General features: G+C 39.8%; 1 protein-coding gene across 4 annotated transcripts in view; it reads right to left on the bottom strand.

Annotated features, from left to right (window-relative positions):
- Window positions 1-21,508, bottom strand: part of SRD5A2 (steroid 5 alpha-reductase 2) — a 50,649-nt gene extending 29,141 nt beyond the window's left edge. For all 4 annotated transcript variants that reach the window (XR_009600170.1, XM_060413906.1, XM_060413907.1 and 1 more), the window contains exon 1: window positions 21,191-21,508. Coding sequence is in view for 3 of the 4 variants with exons in the window: in XM_060413906.1 (XP_060269889.1) it covers window positions 21,191-21,471 (281 nt within the window). In the remaining variant the exon portion in view is untranslated. The remainder of the gene's footprint in view (window positions 1-21,190) is intronic.
- Window positions 21,509-22,045: the final 537 nt, after the last annotated feature.

The raw sequence follows: 22,045 nt of genomic DNA, 5'->3' as shown, positions 1-22,045 counted from the left end.
ATCCCAGCATAGTCTGAGACTCAGTTTCCCTGGGGTTTGGAACCTTTTCACTTTAATTCCCTCCTACACTTTTTATTGTAAATTTTCATTCCTCTGTGTTTGTTCTGAATCAAAGTCTGATAAGCACTATGTAAATATAAAGTTTTCTATCACTGCTAAGTAAATATTCATTTGGGGGGATGCTTATTGGAAAGGGTTAACTGAAATTCCACATCCAAATTAAACTAAAGAAAAAAACTTTAAAATTATACATCTTGCATAGACCATCTCATATTTGACTAAGTCTTCTTCAAACATAAATGCTATTGCTGAGATTATCAAGTCTATTGAAGACTTTTCACTTATGAAATTTTAGATTTCATTGTCAATCAAAATGAATTCAAATTCTATATATAAAATACAAGGCTTCCATGTATATATTTACTTGTTATGTATAGTAATAACTCCATCCTCACCTCCATCTCCCCCTTTTTCCACTACCCCATTTTCCTGCTTTCTTTTATAGGAAAACTCCTCAAAAGAGTTGTCTATACTTGCCATGTCTATGTCTGTTCCTCCTTTTGTCTTTCCTCTCCCCAACAGAAACTGATCTTGGTGAGACCTCCAGAGACCTCCATATTTTCAATTCTAAGAGCCAATTTTCAGCTCTCTTATTTGACAAGTTGATCACTCCATCCTTCTGTAAACACTGTCTTCGTTCAGCTTCCAGCACACCACTTTCTCTTGATTCTTCTCCTTTCTCACTGACTTCTCTTCATTTTCTTTTGCTGGTTTCTCTTCATTCCCTTGACTTTTAATTCGTGGAGTGCCCCAGGGCTAAGGACTCTTTCTGTCTTTATTTATAGCCCTGTAGATATGATCACATCTAGACTCATATCGGTTATTAATATTATCATCTATAATATGACAATTCCCAAATACATGCCTCCAGGCAGGATGTCTGCAGTCCTTGAACTCAGATTCATATAGCCAACTCCCTACTAGACATTCAGTTGAAAAGATTTCACAAATTTAATACACCCAAACCCCTGATTCCCCACTCATCCCCAAACCTGCATACCCCTGAACCTGTCCCATCTCAGTTCATTCTTCCACTTGCTTGGACTGAAGACATTGAATCATCATTGACTTCTTCCCCTTCTCTCTCTCTTTTTCTCTCTCATAATCCACATAGAACCTATTAGCAAATTCTACTAGCTCTACCCCAAAATATTTCCAGAATTTGGCCACGTCTCATCAGTGCTCTCAGAAAATTGTGTAGTACTAAATACATACAATGGAAAATAGGAAAGGTCTCAAAACCCCTACTTTAAAATCCTAGAAAAAAAGAGCATGATAAATCCAAAGGAAGGTAATAATAAAGATAAGAGCAAAAAATCAATAAAATTCAAAATAGTAAAACAGCAATAAAATGAATTCTTTGAAAATATGAGTAAAATTTACCTTTAAAGAGACTAATAAAGAAAAAAGAGAAAACATAATCAGGAAAGAAACAGAACCTGCAAACATCAAAAGGATATTAATGAAATACTATGAATAATTATGTGAAAGTGAAAGTTCCTCAGTCTTGTCTGACTCTTTACAACCCCATGGACTATACAGTCCTTGGAATTCTCCAGGCCAGAATACTGGAGAGAGCAGCCTTTCCTTTCTCCAGGGGATCTTCCCAACCCAAGGATTGAACCCAGGTCTTCCACATTGCAGGCTGATTCTTCACCAGCTGAGCACAGCGGAAGCCCAAGAATACTGGAGTGGGTAGCCTATTCCTTCTCCAACCGATCTTCCTGACCCAGGAATCAAACCAGGGTCTCCTGCATTGCAGGCAGATTCTTTACCAACTGAGCTATCAGGGAAGCCATGATACATGCATAAATTTGACAGTTTAGATGAAATGGATTAAATCCCTGAAAGATACAAGCTATCTAAACTTGCCCTAATGAAATAGACCATTTGACTAGCCCTATAGCTATTAAGGAAATTTAATTCATAACTTTAAAACTCCTCAAAAAAAACCCTCCAGGCCCAGAAAGTTTCACTAGAGAATTCTACCAAACATTTAAAAATAATTTAATGCTAATTCTGCTCAATCTTCTCACTTTATAAGGCTAATGTTACTCTACCACAAAAACCAGACAAACACAGTACAAAGAAAAAAGTATTACGAGCTACTAAAACCCATGATTACAGACACGAAAATTTTTAACAAACTATTAAGGAATAGAACTCAACAATGTATAAAAATAATTATACAACATGATCAAGCAAGTAAGATTTATCCCAGGGATGCAAGACTGGTTCAATATTCAAAATCAACCAATGCAATTCAACTTTTTAACAGAAAAATAAAAGGAATATTATGATCATATCAATCATTGTAAAAAAAAGTTGATGAAAGTCAACCCTTACTAATGATAAAAACACTGAGAAATAGGAATAAAGAGAAACTTGCTGAACTTGATAAAGTCCATCTACAGCTAACATTGTACTTAGTGATCAATGACTAAATGTTTTCCCTCTGAGATCATAAAGAAGACAAAATGTCTTATCTCTCTACTCCCATTTAACAAAGTGCTGGAAATTCTAATCAGAGCAATAAGGCAAGAAAAAAGTTAAAAGCATACAGATCAGAAGGGAAGAAATAAAATTGTTCTTGTTTGAAAATGACACGATTGTCTCTATCAGTTTGGTTCAGTTCAGTCACTCAGTCGTGTCCAACTCTTTGCAACCCCATGAACCGCAGCATGCCAGGCCTCCCTGTCCATCACCAACTCCCGGAGTTCACTCAGACTCACGTCCATCAACTGTCTCTATAGAACATCTCAAAGAACTATCCATAAAAGTAAAAATTCATAAACTGGACTTCACCAAAAAGTTTTGGTTTTCATAAGACCCTGTTAAGAGAATGAAAAGATAAATTACACAATTGGGGGAAATATCTGCAAACCACATATCTTACAAAGAACTAGAATTTAGAATACATAAAGAACTCTCTCTTTGGTACCAACTTTTAAAGGAAGTCACATCAAAAAAATTTAGAGATATATTTTTTCAACTACCACAATGATCTTGGCAACTTAACTCCTCTGAAGCTCAGTTTCCCATTTATAAAAGGATAATAACAACCAAACTCAGAAAGTTGTTGAAAGAATTAAACAGTATGATTAATGTAACTGGCACTTATTAGAATTTAACGGTTAAGTGTTTCTTTCCAAACCAAGGAAATATATCATTAGAGTGTCTCTGTATAAAGCCAAGGGCCAGCCTAAGACAATGTGAAAATGATCTTTGAGCCCTAGTCTTTGTTTGCTCATAATATATCCCCTGTGGGTCCCTCTCCTGCTGCTTCCCTATTTCTCCTCCCCCATTCTCAGGATTCCAGACATGCATGACACAGACATACGTGGCCATATCCCAAAAGATTTATTTTTCCTGCAAATCCCCCAGTCTCAAATCTTTTCTTTCCAGTTCTTTTATTGAAACCTCCCATTTTTTTTGTCCCACTTTCTCAGGGTGCTCTACTTCCTATTATCTTCTAAGTGACACCTAAAACCTATGGGCAATAATCTCTCAGAAGTGGGAGTTAGCATCTGTTATGAGAACATTTGCAACCAATTCTAGGTGACTAGGAAAAAGACCCAAGTATCCTTCTCAAAAACTCTTATACCAAAATAGAAGATGAAATATCAGTATTATCCCTGAAAGAAAGTTGAGCCTGTCCCTCATTCATGCTTTTCATAAATACTTTAACAAATAGTAATCAGATGCCACTCACCCTACCTAACATCAGCTCCAGTGTGAAAATGAGAATTGCAATTATGGAGAAGAGAGGGCATTTCACAACCTGAGACACTTGGGGAAAGGAGAATTCTAGATAGAGATTTTCCTTGTGGAGGTTCCCTATGGCATTGGGTATCCCTAGAGAACATGAAGGCCCTGCCTGAGTGAAAGGAGAAATAGTGAGGCAAGAATCCTAAAATAGATGTGGAAGGACAGAGAAAGCATTTTTCTCAAGGTCTTAATGATTGCCTCGCAAGTAGTAACAAAAATCATCTCACAGGTGGCTTTCTATGGCTCATCCCCTCTTTAGTTCAGTTCAGTCGCTCAGTCGTATCCAACTGTTTGCGACCCCGTGAACTGCAGCACGCCAGGCCTCCCTGTCCGTCACAAACTCCCGGAGTTCACTCAGATTCACGTCCATCGAGTCAGTGACGCCATCCAGCGATCTCATCCTCTGTTGTCCCCTTCTCTTCCTGCCCGCAATCCCTCCCAGCATCAAAGTCTTTTCCAATGAGTCAACTCTTCACATGAGGTGGCCAAAGTACTGGAGTTTCAGCTTTAGCATCATTCTTTCCAAAGAAATCCCAGGGCTGTGCAGAAGCTTTTAATTTTAATTAGATCCCATTTGTTTATTTTTGCTTTTATTTCCAGAATTCTGGGAGGTGGATCATAGAGGATCCTGCTGTGATTTATGTCTGAGAGTGTTTTGCCTATGTTCTCCTCTAGGAGTTTTATAGTTTCTGATCTTACATTTAGATCTTTAATCCATTTTGAGTTTATTTTTGTGTGCGGTGTTAGAAAGTGATCTAGTTTCATTCTTTTACAAGTGGTTGACCAGTTTTCCCAGCACCACTTGTTAAAGAGATTGTCTTTACTCCATTGTATATTCTTGCCTCCTTTGTCAAAGATAAGGTGTCCATATGTGTGTGGATTTATCTCTGGGCTTTCTATTTTGTTCCATTGATCTATATGTCTGTCTTTGTGCCAGTACCATACTGTCTTGATGACTGTGGCTTTGTAGTAGAGCCTGAAGTCAGGCAAGTTGATTCCTCCAGTTCCATTCTTCTTTCTCAAGATTGCTTTGGCTATTCGAGGTTTTTTGTATTTCCATACAAATCTTGAAATGATTTGTTCTAGTTCTGTGAAAAATGTGGCTGGTAGCTTGATAGGGATTGCATTGAATTTGTAAATTGCTTTGGGTAGTATACTCATTTTCACTATATTGATTCTTCCAATCCATGAACATGGTATATTTCTCCATCTATTAGTGTCCTCTTTGATTTCTTTCATCAGTGTTTTATAGTTTTCTATATAAAGGAAAATATAAGCAAGGTGAAAAGACAGCCTTCTGAATGGGAGAAAATAATAGCAAATGAAGCAACTGACAAACAACTAATCTCAAAAATATACAAGCAACTTATGCAGCTCAACTCCAGAAAAATAAACGACCCAATCAAAAAATGGGCCAAAGAACTAAATAGACATTTCTCCAAAGAAGACATACGGATGGCTAACAAACACATGAAAAGATGCTCAACATCACTCATTATTAGAGAAATGCAAATCAAAACCACAATGAGGTACCACTTCACACCAGTCAGAATGGCTGCGATCCAAAAATCTGCAAGCAATAAATGCTGGCGAGGGTGTGGAGAAAAGGGAACCCTCCTACACTGTTGGTGGGAATGCAAACTAGTACAGCCACTATGGAAAACAGTGTGGAGATTCCTTAAAAAATTGCAAATAGATCTACCTTATGACCCAGCAATCCCACTGCTGGGCATACACACCGAGGAAACCAGAATTGAAAGAGACACATGTACCCCAATGTTCATCGCAGCACTGTTTATAATAGCCAGGACATGGAAACAACCTAGATGTCCATCAGCAGATGAATGGATAAGAAAGCTGTGGTACATATACACAATGGAGTATTACTCAGCCGTTAAAAAGAATTCATTTGAATCAGTTCTGATGAGATGGATGAAACTGGAGCCGATTATACAGAGTGAAGTAAGCCAGAAAGAAAAACACCAATACAGTATACTAACACATATATATGGAATTTAGGAAGATGGCAATGACGACCCTGTATGCAAGACAGGGAAAGAGACACAGATGTGTATAACGGACTTTTGGACTCAGAGGGAGAGGGAGAGGGTGGGATGATTTGGGAGAATGACATTCTAACATGTATACTATCATGTGAATTGAATCGCCAGTCTATGTCTGACGCAGGATGCAGCATGCTTGGGGCTGGTGCATGGGGATGACCCAGAAAGATGTTATGGGGAGGGAGGTGGGAGGGGGGTTCATGTTTGGGAATGCATGTAAGAATTAAAGATTTTAAAATTTAAAAAAAATAAATAAATAAATAAATAAAAAAAAAAAAGAAATCCCAGGGCTGATCTCCTTCAGAATGGACTGGTTGGATCTCCTTGCAGTCCAAGGGACTCTCAAGAGTCTTCTCCAACACCACAGTTCAAAAGCATCAATTCTTCGGTGCTCAGCCTCCTTCACAGTCCAACTCTCACATCCATACATGACTACTGAACCTTAGTCGGCAAAGTAATGTCTCTACTTTCGAATATGTTATCTAGGTTGGTCATAACTTTTCTTCCAAGGAGTAAGCATCTTTTAATTTCATGGCTGCAGTCACCATCTGCAGTGGCAGATAAAGAGTAGTCAGTGACTCAAGATTTCCTGTTACCTTTCCTTGGAATTTTTGAAAATTGCTTGGAATTCTTTACCTAGCTCTCTGGAGATACACTGCTTTAAACCAAAGAAAATACTTGAATGATAGGATTTCAGGCATATTTCAAGGCTGCAGAAAGAATTATTGGGGCAGATGTGTTTTTGATACCAATCAGATTGTGTTTACATAGGCTTATTCTGTCAATGCACCCTGATGTCCTGAGAAGAAGGTATTTATTCTGAGTGTGTGTGTGTGTGTGTGTGTGTGTGTGTGTGTGTTACTATTGTTAGGCCAGTGAGGAATACGAAGCTTACAGAGGTGTGGTAGTTTTCCTAAGGCCACACAGTTACAAAGGGACAGCAGAAATGAGATTTAAAAGAAGGTCTTCTGCTTCAAAACAACTCGCTCATTTCTAACTGGAAAGGAAAATTAAGATCAAAATATCCAATTGGAAAAAAATTCCACATGCCCTTCAAAAGAATCCATGTTTGGTTTTTTAGTCATTTTAGTCCAACGATCTTGTTGCGTCTCTGGTAGTCATTCGTTGGCGTCTGTCACCCAACATTCATTCTTCCTCCTTAGGTAACTACCCTGGTTCTCCACCAGGGACCCACTTCCTTCCCATCTTACTCTGTGAAAAGGTTCATTCTCAGCCAATCAGAACAAGGATAACCCTACTACACTGGCGATATCAGAGACGGGCATATAAACTCCAATAAGGTTTGGCTTATGATTTTTCTAAAACTCTTCTTTTCCACATGCCCTGGATCTGAGAGGATGTGCTTAGTCGCTCAGTCATGTCCAACTCTTTGTGACCCCATGGAGGATATACACTCTTAGATGCTGCAGTTGTCTTGTTACCACCAAATGACAGCCTTTCTGAAAACAGAGCCAGTAAAAGAAGTAGAACCAACAGCTGCAGAGAGAAACCAGATCGTGATGGTATCTTTGGAACCACTAAATCAATCTGGACCTGAAGTTAGAATTTTCCAGTCATGAAAGATAATTAATTCAGATTTTACTTAAACCTACTTGAATTTTCTGTCACTTGAAACTGAGAGTCCTGATTAATACAACACCACACTGTTCTCTTGTAAAATAAGCATCGAACTTTTCCATATTTAAAGCCAGAATTGGTGAAGGTTTTGAGTTGCATTTGATCATAAAACAGAGTTTCCCCAAAGTTATTTTCTTGGAGCAGAACTCACCAAGAGGCCTTTCCTTGTAGGAGCCTTTCTGAACGCCAAAGAGCATTAGGCCAACCAGTCCTCTGAGCCCTTGGCCTACTTCCCCAAGTGCTTCCCAAGAAATGATGAACAGTCACTTGTCTATAGACTCAGATGATACCTATTAATGTGAGTAATGGTTTTGGACATCTTAGAGAGTGGGAAGTACAGGTCAAATGCAAAAGTGACTAAATTCAGAATGAGTCCGTGGTGCATGCCATCCAAGCTTACGTTTAATTATGGACCTTGAGTTGTGGTTTGAATGCTGGCCCCCAAAATATGTTTATGCCGTACTCCCCAGAATTTGTGACTATTACTTCATTATAGCAAAAGCGTGAATATTCCTACATGGCAAACGATGAGATTAAATTAAGGATCTTGAGAAGATGAAGCTATCCTGGATAATCTGAATAGACGCTAAATGCTGTCACACGTATCCTTACACAAGAAAGGAGCAGAAGAGAGGAAAGATACACAGAGAAAAAGGCAATGGGAAGATAGAACATAGATAAGCCAAGAAATGTAGGCAACTGCTGAAGCTTAACGAGCCAAGGAAGGATCTCCCTTTAGAGATTCCACAGGGAACCCAGCTGACGCCTTCTGGCCTCCAAAAGGACAAGAGAGAAAAATTTCAGACTTCTGGCCTCCAGAATGATGACAGAAAAAATTTCTGTTGTTTTAAGCCATCCAGTTTGTGGTAATTTATTATAGCAACTACAGGGAACTAGTCACCTTGTTAGATGACTAATTTCAGTTCAGACATCCTATAAGGGAACTGCCAGCAAAGAACCACATACAACTAATATTTATACAGCACTTACTATGCTCCAGGTACTATTCTAAGTACTTTGCACATATTAATTCACTTAATCTTTACAGCAACACTAGGAGATAAGTAATATTGTAATTATCCTCTGTGCAGATGAAGAAACTAAGGCACAGTGAGATTAAATTAGCCCCAATTGGTACAGCTATGAAATATCACAGTTGAGATCCAAGTTCAGAGGGAACTATTTTCAGAGTTTATGTTCTTGAGCACTTTGCTCTATTGCATTCACTGTACGAAAAAATGCCAGTTTCACGGGGATTTGTCTACATTGGAGGCTCTCACCTTTGGTTGCATATTCAAATCACCCAATGCTAAAGGTGAAGAGGCACATTGAAGATAAATAACTCAGGATCAAGGGCATAGGATTGGGAGCCTCAGCAGCACTTAAGAATCGCCCCAGATGACTCCAACATATAGCCAGGGTTAAAAACCACTGAGTTCATACCTCCAATGGCAAATTTAACAAACTTTTCAAATTGGCAGTGACCAGATGTTTGGTTTCTCCAAATGTACACATAGAGAAATTAGAGTGTTTTTTAAGGGCCTCAATTCAATAAAACTACTTTTTTCCCCCTGCAGTAGAATGGTTGATCATTTTTCATAAGGGTTGTACCATGGAAAAATTCCAGAACAGATAGATTCCATTGTCAACCTCTTGCAAATGTCATCTGGTGTGAATTATCTGGTGGTCATGATCCAATAGATATATTAAAATTATGAAAAATGTTGAGATGACCAGCTCATGAAGACCTAAAACAGTATACCATTTTTAAGTTTCCTGTTTATATTGTCTGTTAATATTTTTGTCCTGGGTAGTATTGAGAGAACTTGGAATTGCTCATTCATTCAATTTTCCTCTTTCTTTCTGCCTCTACATCAAAATAGAAGTTCAGTCTGAATAGCCAATTAATTACCAAAGTTTTAAGAAACTGAGGATTCTTCTGAGTGATGGAATGAGTAATCATCATTGAGGTACAACCTCCTACAAGAGACAGGCTACAGACCACTGACCCTATTCATTTATTTGTTTGTTTGTTCCTAAGATCAAGATCTTAGTGTACTAATAGACCCAGATGGATCTCTTGACCTGAGTAACTAATCAATTAATTTGAATAACTAGTTTATCTCTTCTTTTTAAGTTGACAGGTTTGGTGTGTGTTTTGGCATTGTGTAAACACACCTGCTCAGCCACTCATGATAAATGACCATGACCAAAATAACAAATTGTAAATTGTGACATTGGGTGGTTTTCACCTTGAAGTACAAAGTTCAGCAAGCTTACCAAGTTAAGCTAAGGACAAGACATGTTCACTGTCGGACACAAATACATCATTTCTCTAAGCTACAACTTTGTATCCTATATTTCTCGTTGTTTGCAAAAACAAAACTGTGGTTTTCTAATTCTAGTTGTTTGACTTTACACTGTAGCCCAGTTTTATAGGGATTCTGATGTCATTCCGAATGGTCCAGCAATAGAGCCCATCACCACCAGCCAGAATGAAAAGATACATGGGACACTGGGTAGAGTACTCAACAAGGCCTTGGATCAGAGGAGAGAATTAATTAGCTCTTGCACTAGCACTCTTCTAGAAGTACCTAGAAAATCAGATCAAGATCTGAAAGGGCCAAATTACTTCAAAGGAACTTAACTGCACCCCAGAACAAAGCTCAAGAATATTTATAGGAATACAAAAATATGCAATAGCCAGCAAGGTACAATGTGCCGAGCTGTACTTAGTTGCTCAGTCATGACTCTTTCTGACTCAGTGCACCAAGCTCCTCTGTCCAGATTACCAGGCATGCAAAGAAGCAGGAAAACGCAGATGTTAGAATTACCAGACAATGACATTAAAACTGCTATTATAATTGTATTTCATATGTATGTAAAATTAAGTAAAGACATAGAAAATAGCAAAAAAGGCCAAAATCGAACTCCTAAACATGGAAACTGCAATGTCTGAGATTGGAAACAGGATTAACAATACATAAGATATCACAGAATAAAAGACTGTACACGTGAAGAAATAGCAACAGAAACTATCCAAAAGAAACACACCGAAAAAAAATCTTAAAAAATGATAAAAGCATCAGTGATCTGTAAGACAGTTTCATAAAAGAGGAAAACGATCAGGGAAAAGACAGGTTTCTTTTTGGAAATGATGTAAGCAAGATAACAGTGGAACAACATATTTACAGTACTGAAAGTAAATAGCTGCAATCTAGAATGTTATATCTAGAATTATATACCTTCAGAAATAAAGGAGATATAAAGACATTTTCAGATATTCAAAATATGAAAAAAACTGTCCTAAAAAATTAAATTCTTCAGGCAAAAGAAAAAATAAGATAGAAATATAGATCAACATTCAAAAGTAAAGAACATCAGAAATGGCAAATACGTGATTTTATCATTTAAATACCTTTAAAAGATAATTGACTGTTTAAACAAAAATAAGAGCAATATGTTGAAGATTCTTATGGCGTGTGTGGAAGTAAAACAAATACAACAGCATAAAGGTCAACAGGGGAGAAATGGAAGTATATTATTTCATATTCCTATACATGAAGTAGTGTAATATCACTTGAAAGTAAATGGTGATATAAAATGGAATAAAATAACACTCAATTCAAAAGATGGAAGATAGAGGGAAAATATGAACAAATAACAGAGAGACAAATAGAAACAAATATCAATATGATGGATTTCAACCAAACTACAAAAATCTCTGCTTTTAATTGGAAGGACTGATGCTGAAGTTGAAGCTCCAATACTTTGGCCACCTGATATGAAGAGCCGACTCATTAGAAAATTCCTGATGCTGGGAAAGACTGAAGGCAGGAGGAGAAGGGGATGACAGAGGACAAGATGGTTGGATGACATCACCAACTCACTGGATATGAGTTTGAGCAAGCTCCAGGAGATGGTGAAGGACAGGGAAGCCTGGTGTGCTGCAGTCCATGGGGTCACAAAGAGTCAGACACAGTTGAACGACTGAGCAATAGAACAACAACTTTAAACACAACTCCATTTTAAGGAATCTTCAATACCCTAACTCAAAGGGTCAAAATGAAAGATGACAATTTTAGAAGTTAGTGATGTCATAGTGGCTTAGTGGGGGAGATCACGTAGTGGTGACTTTCCCCTCAAAGCAATGCTTATTTGTAGAAAGATCTTTCCTTTTGATTTATCATTTTATCAAAGCATAGTTGATTTAGAGTGTTGTGTTAATTTCTGCTGTACCACAAAATGACTCAGTTATACACATATATATTCTTTTCCATTATGGTTTATCACAAGATATTGCTTATATTAATAGTTTCTTGTGCTATACAGTAGGACCTTGTGTTTATCCATTCTTGTAGAAATGTCTTGATCTCTATTGGCATTTAACTATATAGCTAGCAAGGTAACTTAAAATCTCATGATGTCAGTATTATTCCTTCTATTCGGTATAGTTCTGCTGCTGCTGCTAAGTCGCTTCAGTCGTGTCCGACTCTGTGTGATGCCATAGATGGCAGCCCACCAGGCTCCCCCATCCCTGGGATTCTCCAGGCAAGAACACTGGAGTGGGTTGCCATTTCCTTCTCCAGTGCATGAAAGTGAAAAGTGAAAGTGAAGTAGCTCAGTCGTGTCTGACTCTCAGTGACCCCATGGACTGCAGCCTTCCAGGTTCCTCCGTCCATGGGATTTTCCAGGCAAGAGTACTGGAGTGGGGTGCCATTGCCTTCTCCGATTACATATTAGGTATAGTGAGAGTTATACCATTAAACACTTTGAAAATATTACATACAAATCTATAAACCAAAATTATCAGCTATTCATATCACTTTAATTAATATATTAATTCATAAGTGTTGATAGGGATTTCTCAGAGCATATTCATTTTGCACTATTTCTTCACTAAATGACCTTATACATTATACTTATTTTCATCAGACACAGATCCAAGACACAGATTTGAAGTATACATAATATTCAATCATATTAGTTACAATCAGCCCTTGATAGTACAGCATTTAAGTAACTTCCAGTATTCTACAGTTGTGAACCATAACACCATAATTTTATGTAAATTGTTTCTTTCTTTTGGACTATTTCCCTTGAGTATCCTCCCCAAGTGAAATTTCTGGGGGAAGAAAGTGAACAGCTATTCAGCTACTGTTAAACATTGCCTCACAGAAAGTCTAAACAATTGTCAGTGACACAAAACCACACATACACACAGTTTTTTCATAGGTCTACTTATAGTTTTTTTAATCTTCATTGAGATATAATTAACAATCAACTGCACATATTTAGAGCATGCAGTTTGATAAATTTTAAAACAGTCATGACATCAAAATAATGAACATATCATCTCCACCAAAATTTTGTTCATCCTCCTCGTAATCTCACCCTTCTGTCTCTCCCTTTGTCCCCAGGAAATCACTGATGTCCTTCATGTTCCGTAGATGAGTTTGGATTTCACAGAGTTGTATACAAATGGAGTCATAAAGCATACACTCTCTTTTTGCTTGGCTTCTTTACCCATAATAATTATTCTGAGCTTCATCCTTGTAGCTCACATCAATAGTTCATTCATTTTTATGATGGAGTACTATTCGATTATTTGGCTATACCAGTTTGTTTACTCATTTACTTTTTGATGGACGTTTGGGTGGTTTCCAGTTTTTGGCTACTACAAATAAAGCTGCTAGAAACATTTGTATACAAGTCTTTGTGTCAACATATGCTTCTATGTTGCTTGGAAAAAGAGCTAGCAATGGAATGGGCAGGTCACATGGTATGTTTATATTTAACTGTTTAAGAGACTTCAAAATGTTTTCCAAAGAGATTGCCATTTCACATTCCTATCAACAATGTATAAGTGTTCTAGTCTTCCACATCCTCAGTAGCACTTGGTACATTTAGTCTTTTTAATGTAGCCATTCTAATGGAAACATACTGGTATCCCATTGTAGTTTGATTAGCATTTCCCTAATGACTAATGTCATGTGACATCACATGTGATGTGAGATGTGAGATTGTATGTGTATGTGTATGTGTATGTATGTGAGAGTTGGACCATAAAGAAAGCTGAGCACTGAAGAATTGATGCTTTTGAACTGTGGTGTCAGAGAAGACTCTTGAGAGTCCCTTGGACTGCAAGGAGATCCAACCAGTCCATCCTAAAGGAAATCAGTCCTAAATATTCATTGGAAGGACTGATACTAAAGCTGAAACTCCAATATTTTGGCCTCCTGATGCAAAGAACTGAATCACTGGAAAAGACCCTGATGCTGGGAAAGATTGAAGGCAGGAGGAAAAGGGGATGACAGAGGACAAGATGGGTGGATGGCATCACCAACTCAAAGGACATGAGTTTGAGTAAACTCCGGCAGCTAGCGATGGACAGGGAGGCCTGGTGTGCTGCAGTCCATGGGGTTGCAAAGAATCAGACACGACTGAGTGACTGAACTGAACTGAACTGAATGACTAATGATGTTGAGCATCTTTCCCTGTTTGTATTTGCCGTTCATATGTTTTCTTTAGCAGAGTATTTGTTCATATCATGAGGTGCAGGAGCAATTTCATTAGAGAAAGAAAAGTATTTTTAACAATTGGTACTGGAACAATCGGCTATCCATATGCAAAAGAAAGAACTTTGATTCATATTTCTAACCCTATATAAAAATTAACTCAAAATAGGTCATAGACAAAAATGTAGAACCTGAAGCAATAAATCTTTTGTAAGAAAATAAGAGAAAATCTATGTGACCTTAGACTAGATAAAGGTTTCTTAGATCTAATTGCATGAAAAGAAATAGAAAAACTGGACTTCATCAAAATTAAGAACCTCTGTTTTTCAAAAGATACAGTTAAGAGAATGAAAAAAGAAAAGTCATGCAGACCAGGAGAAACTAATTTCAAAGCACATATTTGGTAAAGAACTTATATCTAGAATATATAAGAATTTTCAAAATTCAATAACAAGAAAACAAAGGACCTAACACACTAGGATTTAGATTTGTTTATCAGATAGGGAACTTTTAGTAAGTAAAGAACATTCACTGGGAGACTGAAGTGAGACCAAGCAGTGCTGTTGAAAGAGGATAGATAGAGGCAGGAGCAAGAAACAAAGAATGCACACAGAAAAGGATTTGGGATTTTTCACTGTCAAATAGGAAAACTGTCAAAAGTAAATGGCCTTACTTTCTTCACAGTAACTTTTAGGATCAGCCTTGACAACATGAAGTAAGTATAACGGGAGAATCTTGAAAATAGTCCAGAACTGATTTAAGGCTTGGATAGTAGGATCAGATATTATGGCATGATAAAAGACAGATTTGATATTAAAAAGAGGAGACGTATTCTAAGCTGGAGCACACATGGCACATAGGGCAATTTTAAGTCCTAGGTTACCAAACAGCCCCCTTTCCCTGACTGAACGTCTCATTCCCACTCACAAACCTGGGAATAGACCATCCTTTAAGGACCAGCTAAGTGCTTGCTCATCACTCCCCTTCACTCCCACCAATCACCACAATCAGGCAGAGCACAATTATTTGTGAAACCACATTAATAACAGCAATTGTCTCAAGGACAAAATGAGATAACTGATATAAAACACATAACATAATTCCAGGAACACCCGGAGCTCAATAAATGTTGGTTTCTCCTTCCTTTATCCCCCTTCCATAACCAAATGGAAGGCAAATTGCACTGCTGGCCCCGGTTCAGAGGGTTTTAAAATTTAGAGCTCCTATGCTAAGCTGAGTCTCCTCAAAGGCTGTTGGGTTGAGCACAGCAACTTTTTAAACATCTTGAATCCAGCCTTTGATATCCCCATTGCCATATGTGGCAAGGAGTCAAAAAGCAAGATGGGAAGGGCCCCAGGTTCCAGAACCAACTTGCCAGGCTCTGGCAAAAATCAATAGGCAGACAATTTTCGTGGTCTACCTGGTAACAGAAAACACTCATGTTCCCCCTCATGCTTACTGAGGGCCCTTCAGTTGAGTATCCCTCCTGGCCTTTCCACTCCCCCTCACGTATTTCCTCTCAGGAAAGGAGGAATAAATGATAAATTTGAAAGCAGGACCTCTCAAGGAATGTTTGCAGCTCAGGCCTTCTCTCATTCTGCTGTCTTTCCAGAACAGGCACTCCTGCGTAAGGCCTGTGGTAGTTAGCCATCGTTGTTGCTGAGTATTTCTGAGGGGCGGTGTTAAGATCCAAAATGGAAACCATGTTGCCCCAAACCAGCTTTACCACTAAATGGTAAATTTGTCTCTAGTGGTAATTTGTCTCTAGTTGCCTAATTCCTGGGTCTCTTAGTTGACTATGAACCTAGGTGGGGAAGAGGGGTGTCATTATTTATTGGGCTTCCTCAAAACCCACCCACCTATCTGCACACTGAGACAGGCATCAGAGACCTCAGCACGTTCAGCAGCATGACCACATGTCCCTCAATTTGCATTTTCCCACCCGTCCTGGACCTCTCACACTGACACTGCCACCACCAAGCTTTCACACCAGATGGAGTGTCAGACACACTACGATGCATTTTCCTGCCTTCCTACTGGAGGGCAAGGACCAGCTAGTGTACTTCTTTTGTGTGTTCCCCCTAGGGCCCAGCACAGTTCTGAGCTAGTGGAACTCTGAAAAAGAATTTGGAGACCCAGGTTCAAGCCCCTCTCTGCCCCTTCCTCACCATGTAACTTCATACACATCACTTCACCAACAAGGATCGCTGTTTCCTTATCATGATTGTTCTTTTAAGTGACATTAAATTGACTTAAAACGAGTAAGAAGTTGGTCCCTTCTTCAATGTGATAAAAGTGGTCACGATCTCTAAACCTTGTTTACATCTCTGGCAAACATGGCTGTATATGTTTCAGATGTGCTTATGATGTCACCCCATTTAGAATGTAAACTCCAAGGCTCCTACTATTTCCCACAAAGGTTCAAATAAAGGACTCAGAACCCAGGAATCCTCAGAAAATGAGATTTACTACCAAATTCCGATTAAAAGGTAGCAGAATTTTCCTAGACTCTGTCCACTGCTTTTATACAGGATTTAACACAATTTTATGATATAATTTAACAGAGAACTAAATGTAAAGCTATGCTACTCATGATTTTCTTAAGGAAGGACTGGCAAAATACGACCCACAGGCCAAATACAGCCCACTACCTGTTTTTGTAAATGAAGTTTTACTGGCACATTACCACAGTCACTTCTCTACATACTGTCTGTGTTTTCATGCTACAATAGCAGAGTTGAGTACCTACTGTAGCAGAGATTTTATGACTGCAAAGCCTCAAATAGCTACCATCTAGCTTTTCTACAGAAAAAGCTTGCTGACCCCCATTTTAAAGAATCTCTCAGTTAATCTTAATTGATCCAAATTATGCCTCATGAATGTCCTTAACACACGATTAAGTGACCACAAGAATTCAGTTTATTCCATGCAGGCCTCTCTTCTCAGTGTGTAAAAGGACAGATTTGTTAAGATGGTTTCCAATGTCCACATTAATCATCATTCTGATTTTCAGCCAATAACTAATTTCCTTCACGAGGTTTGATTACTTCTGGATATTTGAGACGTGTCCAGGTCATGAGATTGGAGAGGCACTGACAGGGCACAGGAGACTCAAGTCCCAGTCCCTTCTTTGCCCCTAACTGACTAAACTCTGTGGTCCTCTGCTTCTATGAAATGAGGAGCCTGGACAAACGTGACATTTCTTTAAAACAGAGAATTAGGATCAAGTGTGTGAAGTGCCTCAGGGAAGGCCACCCTGGCTGCTGTGAAAGCCCAAGAAATGGTACCACATCTTGATTTACAAAAGGAGAAAGGACTCAGAGAAGGCTTCTTGGAGGAAGGGATGATTTGAGTCTTGAAGGATGGAGGATTCATGCCCTGGAGGATGAACTGAACAATCAAGCAAAAAGACCTTTTATTGAAGCCCTCATTGTACTTGGCTGAATAGAAAACATCATTAGTTTCAGCATCTAAACTACAGAAAAGTTCTCTCCAAATTCAAATAGATTCTAATGTGTGCATTACCCTCTGCTTCTGGACATGCCTCATGGAAGGTCAAATTGCCATCAACTTTTTACAAAATAGTCACCTTTTTTTGAAAAGAGATTTTTCTTTTTCATCTAAGCACCAAGCTCACACCCAAGTCTTGAAAAAACTTCAGCTTCCCCCAGGCTTAGGTGGTATGATGACTATTGCATGAAACACCATGGCAAGTTGAGAAAATGATCAATCAGGGATTAGGGGTAAAGTATCGTTTCAGGCTATAATCAAGGTCAACAAGAGGTGAGAAAATTCTGACTTTAAACAACTTTAGACGTGGGATTAGGCAACATGCTTACACAGCAGTCATTTTCATGTAGCTAAACCATCCAAATATCTACAACAATAGATTCTGAAGGGAAGAGAATGATCTGAGTTGACCTGGCCATGCAATCTCAGCAATGATTCCTAAGTAATTGCTAGCTCTCCCACATTTCTGACTGCCTTTACTGATGTCAGAAGAGTTCATTCATGCATTCAACAAATTTTAGTGACTACCAGCTACGTACCAGCACTTTCTACACGAAGACACAGCCATGAACAAACGAGACAAACACCTATGCCCTCGTGAAATTCACATTATAGTATGTCATCCTTGTATGGAGAAAGGTACAAAGAGTTTCACCTTCTATCCTATGGGACATATTGCTTTCTGAATAGTCCCCAAAGGACATTTTGCAGAAGAGTCTAAGCCACAGATAATCCAGCCTTCTTGTGAACACTTTTTCCTCCATCATATTCTCTGTATCATAGCTATGCAAAGGACAGGATAAAACCAAGACAGCCTGGAGCTTTTTTTTTTAATGTGCCCCCACTGTCAACCCAAATGACTTTTAAAACTTAAAGCCAAAATACTCATATCTTTGAACCACTTCTGGGAATCCTGGCTAAAAGAATGGTCCTGACTTCTGAAAAAATATTAGGTGCCAAAATGTACATCATAGCCTTATTTAACCTAGCCTAAACAAAAAGACAAATTGTCCCATTTAATAAAATGTTTATGTAAAAATTATTTACATTATTTTAAAAACTATAAATTAATGGATAGATAAATGATTGTTTTTAGGATAAGTGAAGTAACAAGCAACCACTAAGATGATATTTATAAAGATTCTGTGATAATGTGGGAAATTTTTATTATGGACAGTACTCAGGTAGAACTAAAATCTATATATATTCAATATAGCAAGCATGCATAAAAATCTACCAAGAAAAATTAAAGCCTTGATGGAAATGTCCCAAAACATTACAATTAATGTACTCAGGTGCTGAAATTATTGAAATTTTTCTACTTTTGTACTTTTCATAATTTCTATTCATTACTTTTATAACTTAAAAACTAACTTTAAACCTAAATATAGTTTTTTAAAAGGCAAGAACAAGACAGCAAGAACAAATATAAAACAGTTTATTGTGGTAGCTAAGAGCCTGAGCTCTGGATTCAAACTCCATGGACCTAAATCCTAGCTCCCTGGTTACTGTGTGACCTTGGGCAAGTTATTTAATCATTTTTTGGCCCCAGTTTCCCACCTGCAGAATGGAGGTGATAATAGAACTTCCTTAATGGGCTGGCATGAGGACTATAGATAACTCAAATAGTGCTTGGAGAAACCCCTTGTAAGCACTCAAAATGATAACAGATTCAATAGTCCAGTGGATTCAAACAAAGAGTTCACACAAGGGGAATGATGTACACATCATTCACATCTTCATTCCTTAGGGACAACTCATTCACCCAGAGTTGTGTTTTCAGTGGGAATTTTCCTGCAGGCAGACTTAGTCCCCAGATCCTTTACTTACATTTTAAATTTCCCCTGAATAAGATGAACAGTATGTCGATATTCATCTTATGAGTAATTACTTCCTTGGTTCTTTTAATGTACTTGTCATAATTTATTAAGGAAAAGTACTTTTTGGCTTTAAAAACAAGTCTAAAATTCTTTGTTAAAAGGATTGTCGAAAACACTAAGCTTTACTGCAAGATGAAACGAATTCATAAAAATATTGTTTATGGTGCTAAAAGTAACTTTCTGATAAAAATCACATTTTTTCTGTTAAATATGCTTTCAGAAAACAAGCGAAATAAAAAACTGGTCTCTAACCTTCTGCATCTAATGTCTTTCTTTCTGTGCAAATTAAACCACTTAAATCTGGGTAAAATAAAATCCAAAAAGGACAACCATTTATAAAATGGTTGCTTGGCAATAATTATTAAAAGAGTGAGAATTCAGTTAAAATTGCATAAATATTAAATCTGGTTAAGATCCAGAGGATAAGAAGAGGTTATAAGAAAAGACAGTTTAAAACTTGTTCTTCTTCACTTCCTTTTCCCAAAATGAGGCATCACTTTTCCCTTATGATCCATTACGAAAGAGGACGATGCCTTTCAGCTTTGAGACAAATTGTTTACCCTAATGCCTAACCTAGATTTCCTTGATTTTTTGATCCCATAAATTCTCTATTCAAAAAAGGCTGTGCTTCTTGTTCCAGTTCTTGGTTTGGTTTGGCAACTTTTCTCCGTCTATGAATTCTGTTTTCTCCTTGCAGAGTATCTACCCGTTAAACATGGTGGGAAGGTCTTGAGCCACGGAGTTTCGCAGGCTATTTTAAATTGGCTGGGCACTAGCTGTGTCATGTTCATTCAGCCACTTAACCTTAAACAGCCTCAGTTTCTTTGTCTATAAAATGGGCACAGTAAATGCATATCTCACAAGGTTACAACGGGGCTCAATGGGACTGCAGGTGGCAAATGACTAGGCATGGTGGGCAGCTGAATCAAGAGCTTGTTCCTTTCCCTATGAGTCTCTTTTGAGCAGTCATTCGTCAAATCCGGAAATCCCTTGGTTTCTTTCCTTCTTTCCGTCTCAGACCAGAAGGTAAATTTCTCCTGAACTTGGGGGTTTTTTTCATTCAGAAGAACATTAAGTTAACTTCAACTCATTAACACTTATGTACCAGGGGAACATGAAGCGAGTTGGTGGTGAGCGCGCTCCCTTTTCCGTGGGCCCGGAGAAGTGGGACTCCTCAGGCCCGGGGGTTCCCATTGCATCCTCTTTCCCACCATTTAAGTCTGGCTCTGCCCGTCTCCCTGCCGAGATAAGTTGATCCAGAGCCTCTGAGCTACATTTCCTTCCGGAAATGCCAATACTTGGGCTCCCTCAAGACCTCAAGACCAGCCCGCCCGCACCCTGTAAAGGAAAGGCGAAGAAGGGATGAGAAGGGGAGATGGGCAAGACGCCACAGGTAACACGGGATCGCGCGGAATCGGAGAGGTTACCGCTGGGCCAACAGCTCTGCCCAGCTTGAGCTTTCCAGGTCGCCTCCCGCCCCGCTCTTCCCCCAGCGCAGTCGAAGGATACGAAGCAGACCTGAGAAGCGCTCGGAGCGGTGGAGAGCGGAGGCGGCGTCTGCCCGCGATCGCTTCTCCCCCAGCCCGCGTCCGGCCCGCAGCCCCTGCTCTGTCAGACGCTCCCCCGGCCGCGCACTCCTTACAGCCGCCCGCACCCCCCCTCTGCGATCCTCCAGGCGCCCCGCGCGCTGTGCTCCTGGACGCCGGGAGCCTGGCGGTGCGCTCCACTCCGCGCTCTCAAAGGAAAACGCTACCTGTGGAAGTAATGCGCGCAGAAGAGGCCCAGAAGCACAGACGCAGGCGGACCCAAAAGAGAGCTGGGCTGCCCTGCGAGTATCCCCGCGGGCACCGCGAAGGAGGGCAGCTCCTGCAGGAACCAGGCGGCGCGGGCGGGCAGACGGATAGCCACCGGCATCAGGTTCTCCGAGTACTTCCCGTAGCCAGAGGGCTCCGCGAGGTACAGGACCAGTGCCCCCAGGGCGGCCAAAGTGGCACTCCCTGCCAGCACCGGACTCTGCTGGCAGCGAACAGACATTGCTCCGTGTTCCCTGCCGGTGGCGGCTAGCAGCGCAGAAGAGAGTGAGGCCCCCACGGTCCCTTTATGGAGAGCTAGACGCCACCCCGCGTCCGCCCCTTCGGCCTTGGCTCACGCCCCTGCGTCCTACCTCCCATCCCGGTGCGGTCAGCCCTGGCCAGGCTCGCAGCGATGCCCCTTTCGCAAGACTGGCACTTTGGGAAGCAGCCAGGCGGAGAATGGACGAAGGCTTTCGTGGAGCCATCGTCGTGTCCTGGGCCCTTCTATTAGCCCATTTTAGCGCCTTCGCCCTCTAGCGCGCCCTCTCATCGTCTGCCACCCTTCTCAGCTTCTAGGTGCCCTTTGAAGATTTGTTCTTCACCCATCAACTTCTGAAGTTGCAACTTCTGAGAGTAGGAAATAAGAGAAAAACACAGGTACGAGTTAGCCAGGGTGATTCTGTGGCCGTAACACACACTGTGTGGTCGCCACGCAACCCCCACCCACTGACCATCAGCAGCAGGGTCTCCCCAGCTCCTCCGGTTCTGTGTGCTCCTTCGTTCTGCTTCCGCTCAGCCCGGCACCCTTCCCTCGA

Source organism: Ovis aries, chromosome 3 (genome assembly GCF_016772045.2).
Source record: "Ovis aries strain OAR_USU_Benz2616 breed Rambouillet chromosome 3, ARS-UI_Ramb_v3.0, whole genome shotgun sequence".
NCBI lineage: Eukaryota > Metazoa > Chordata > Mammalia > Artiodactyla > Bovidae > Ovis > Ovis aries.
The sequence above is the reverse complement of the archived record's forward strand: the minus strand, read 5'-3'. Positions and strand labels throughout refer to the sequence as shown.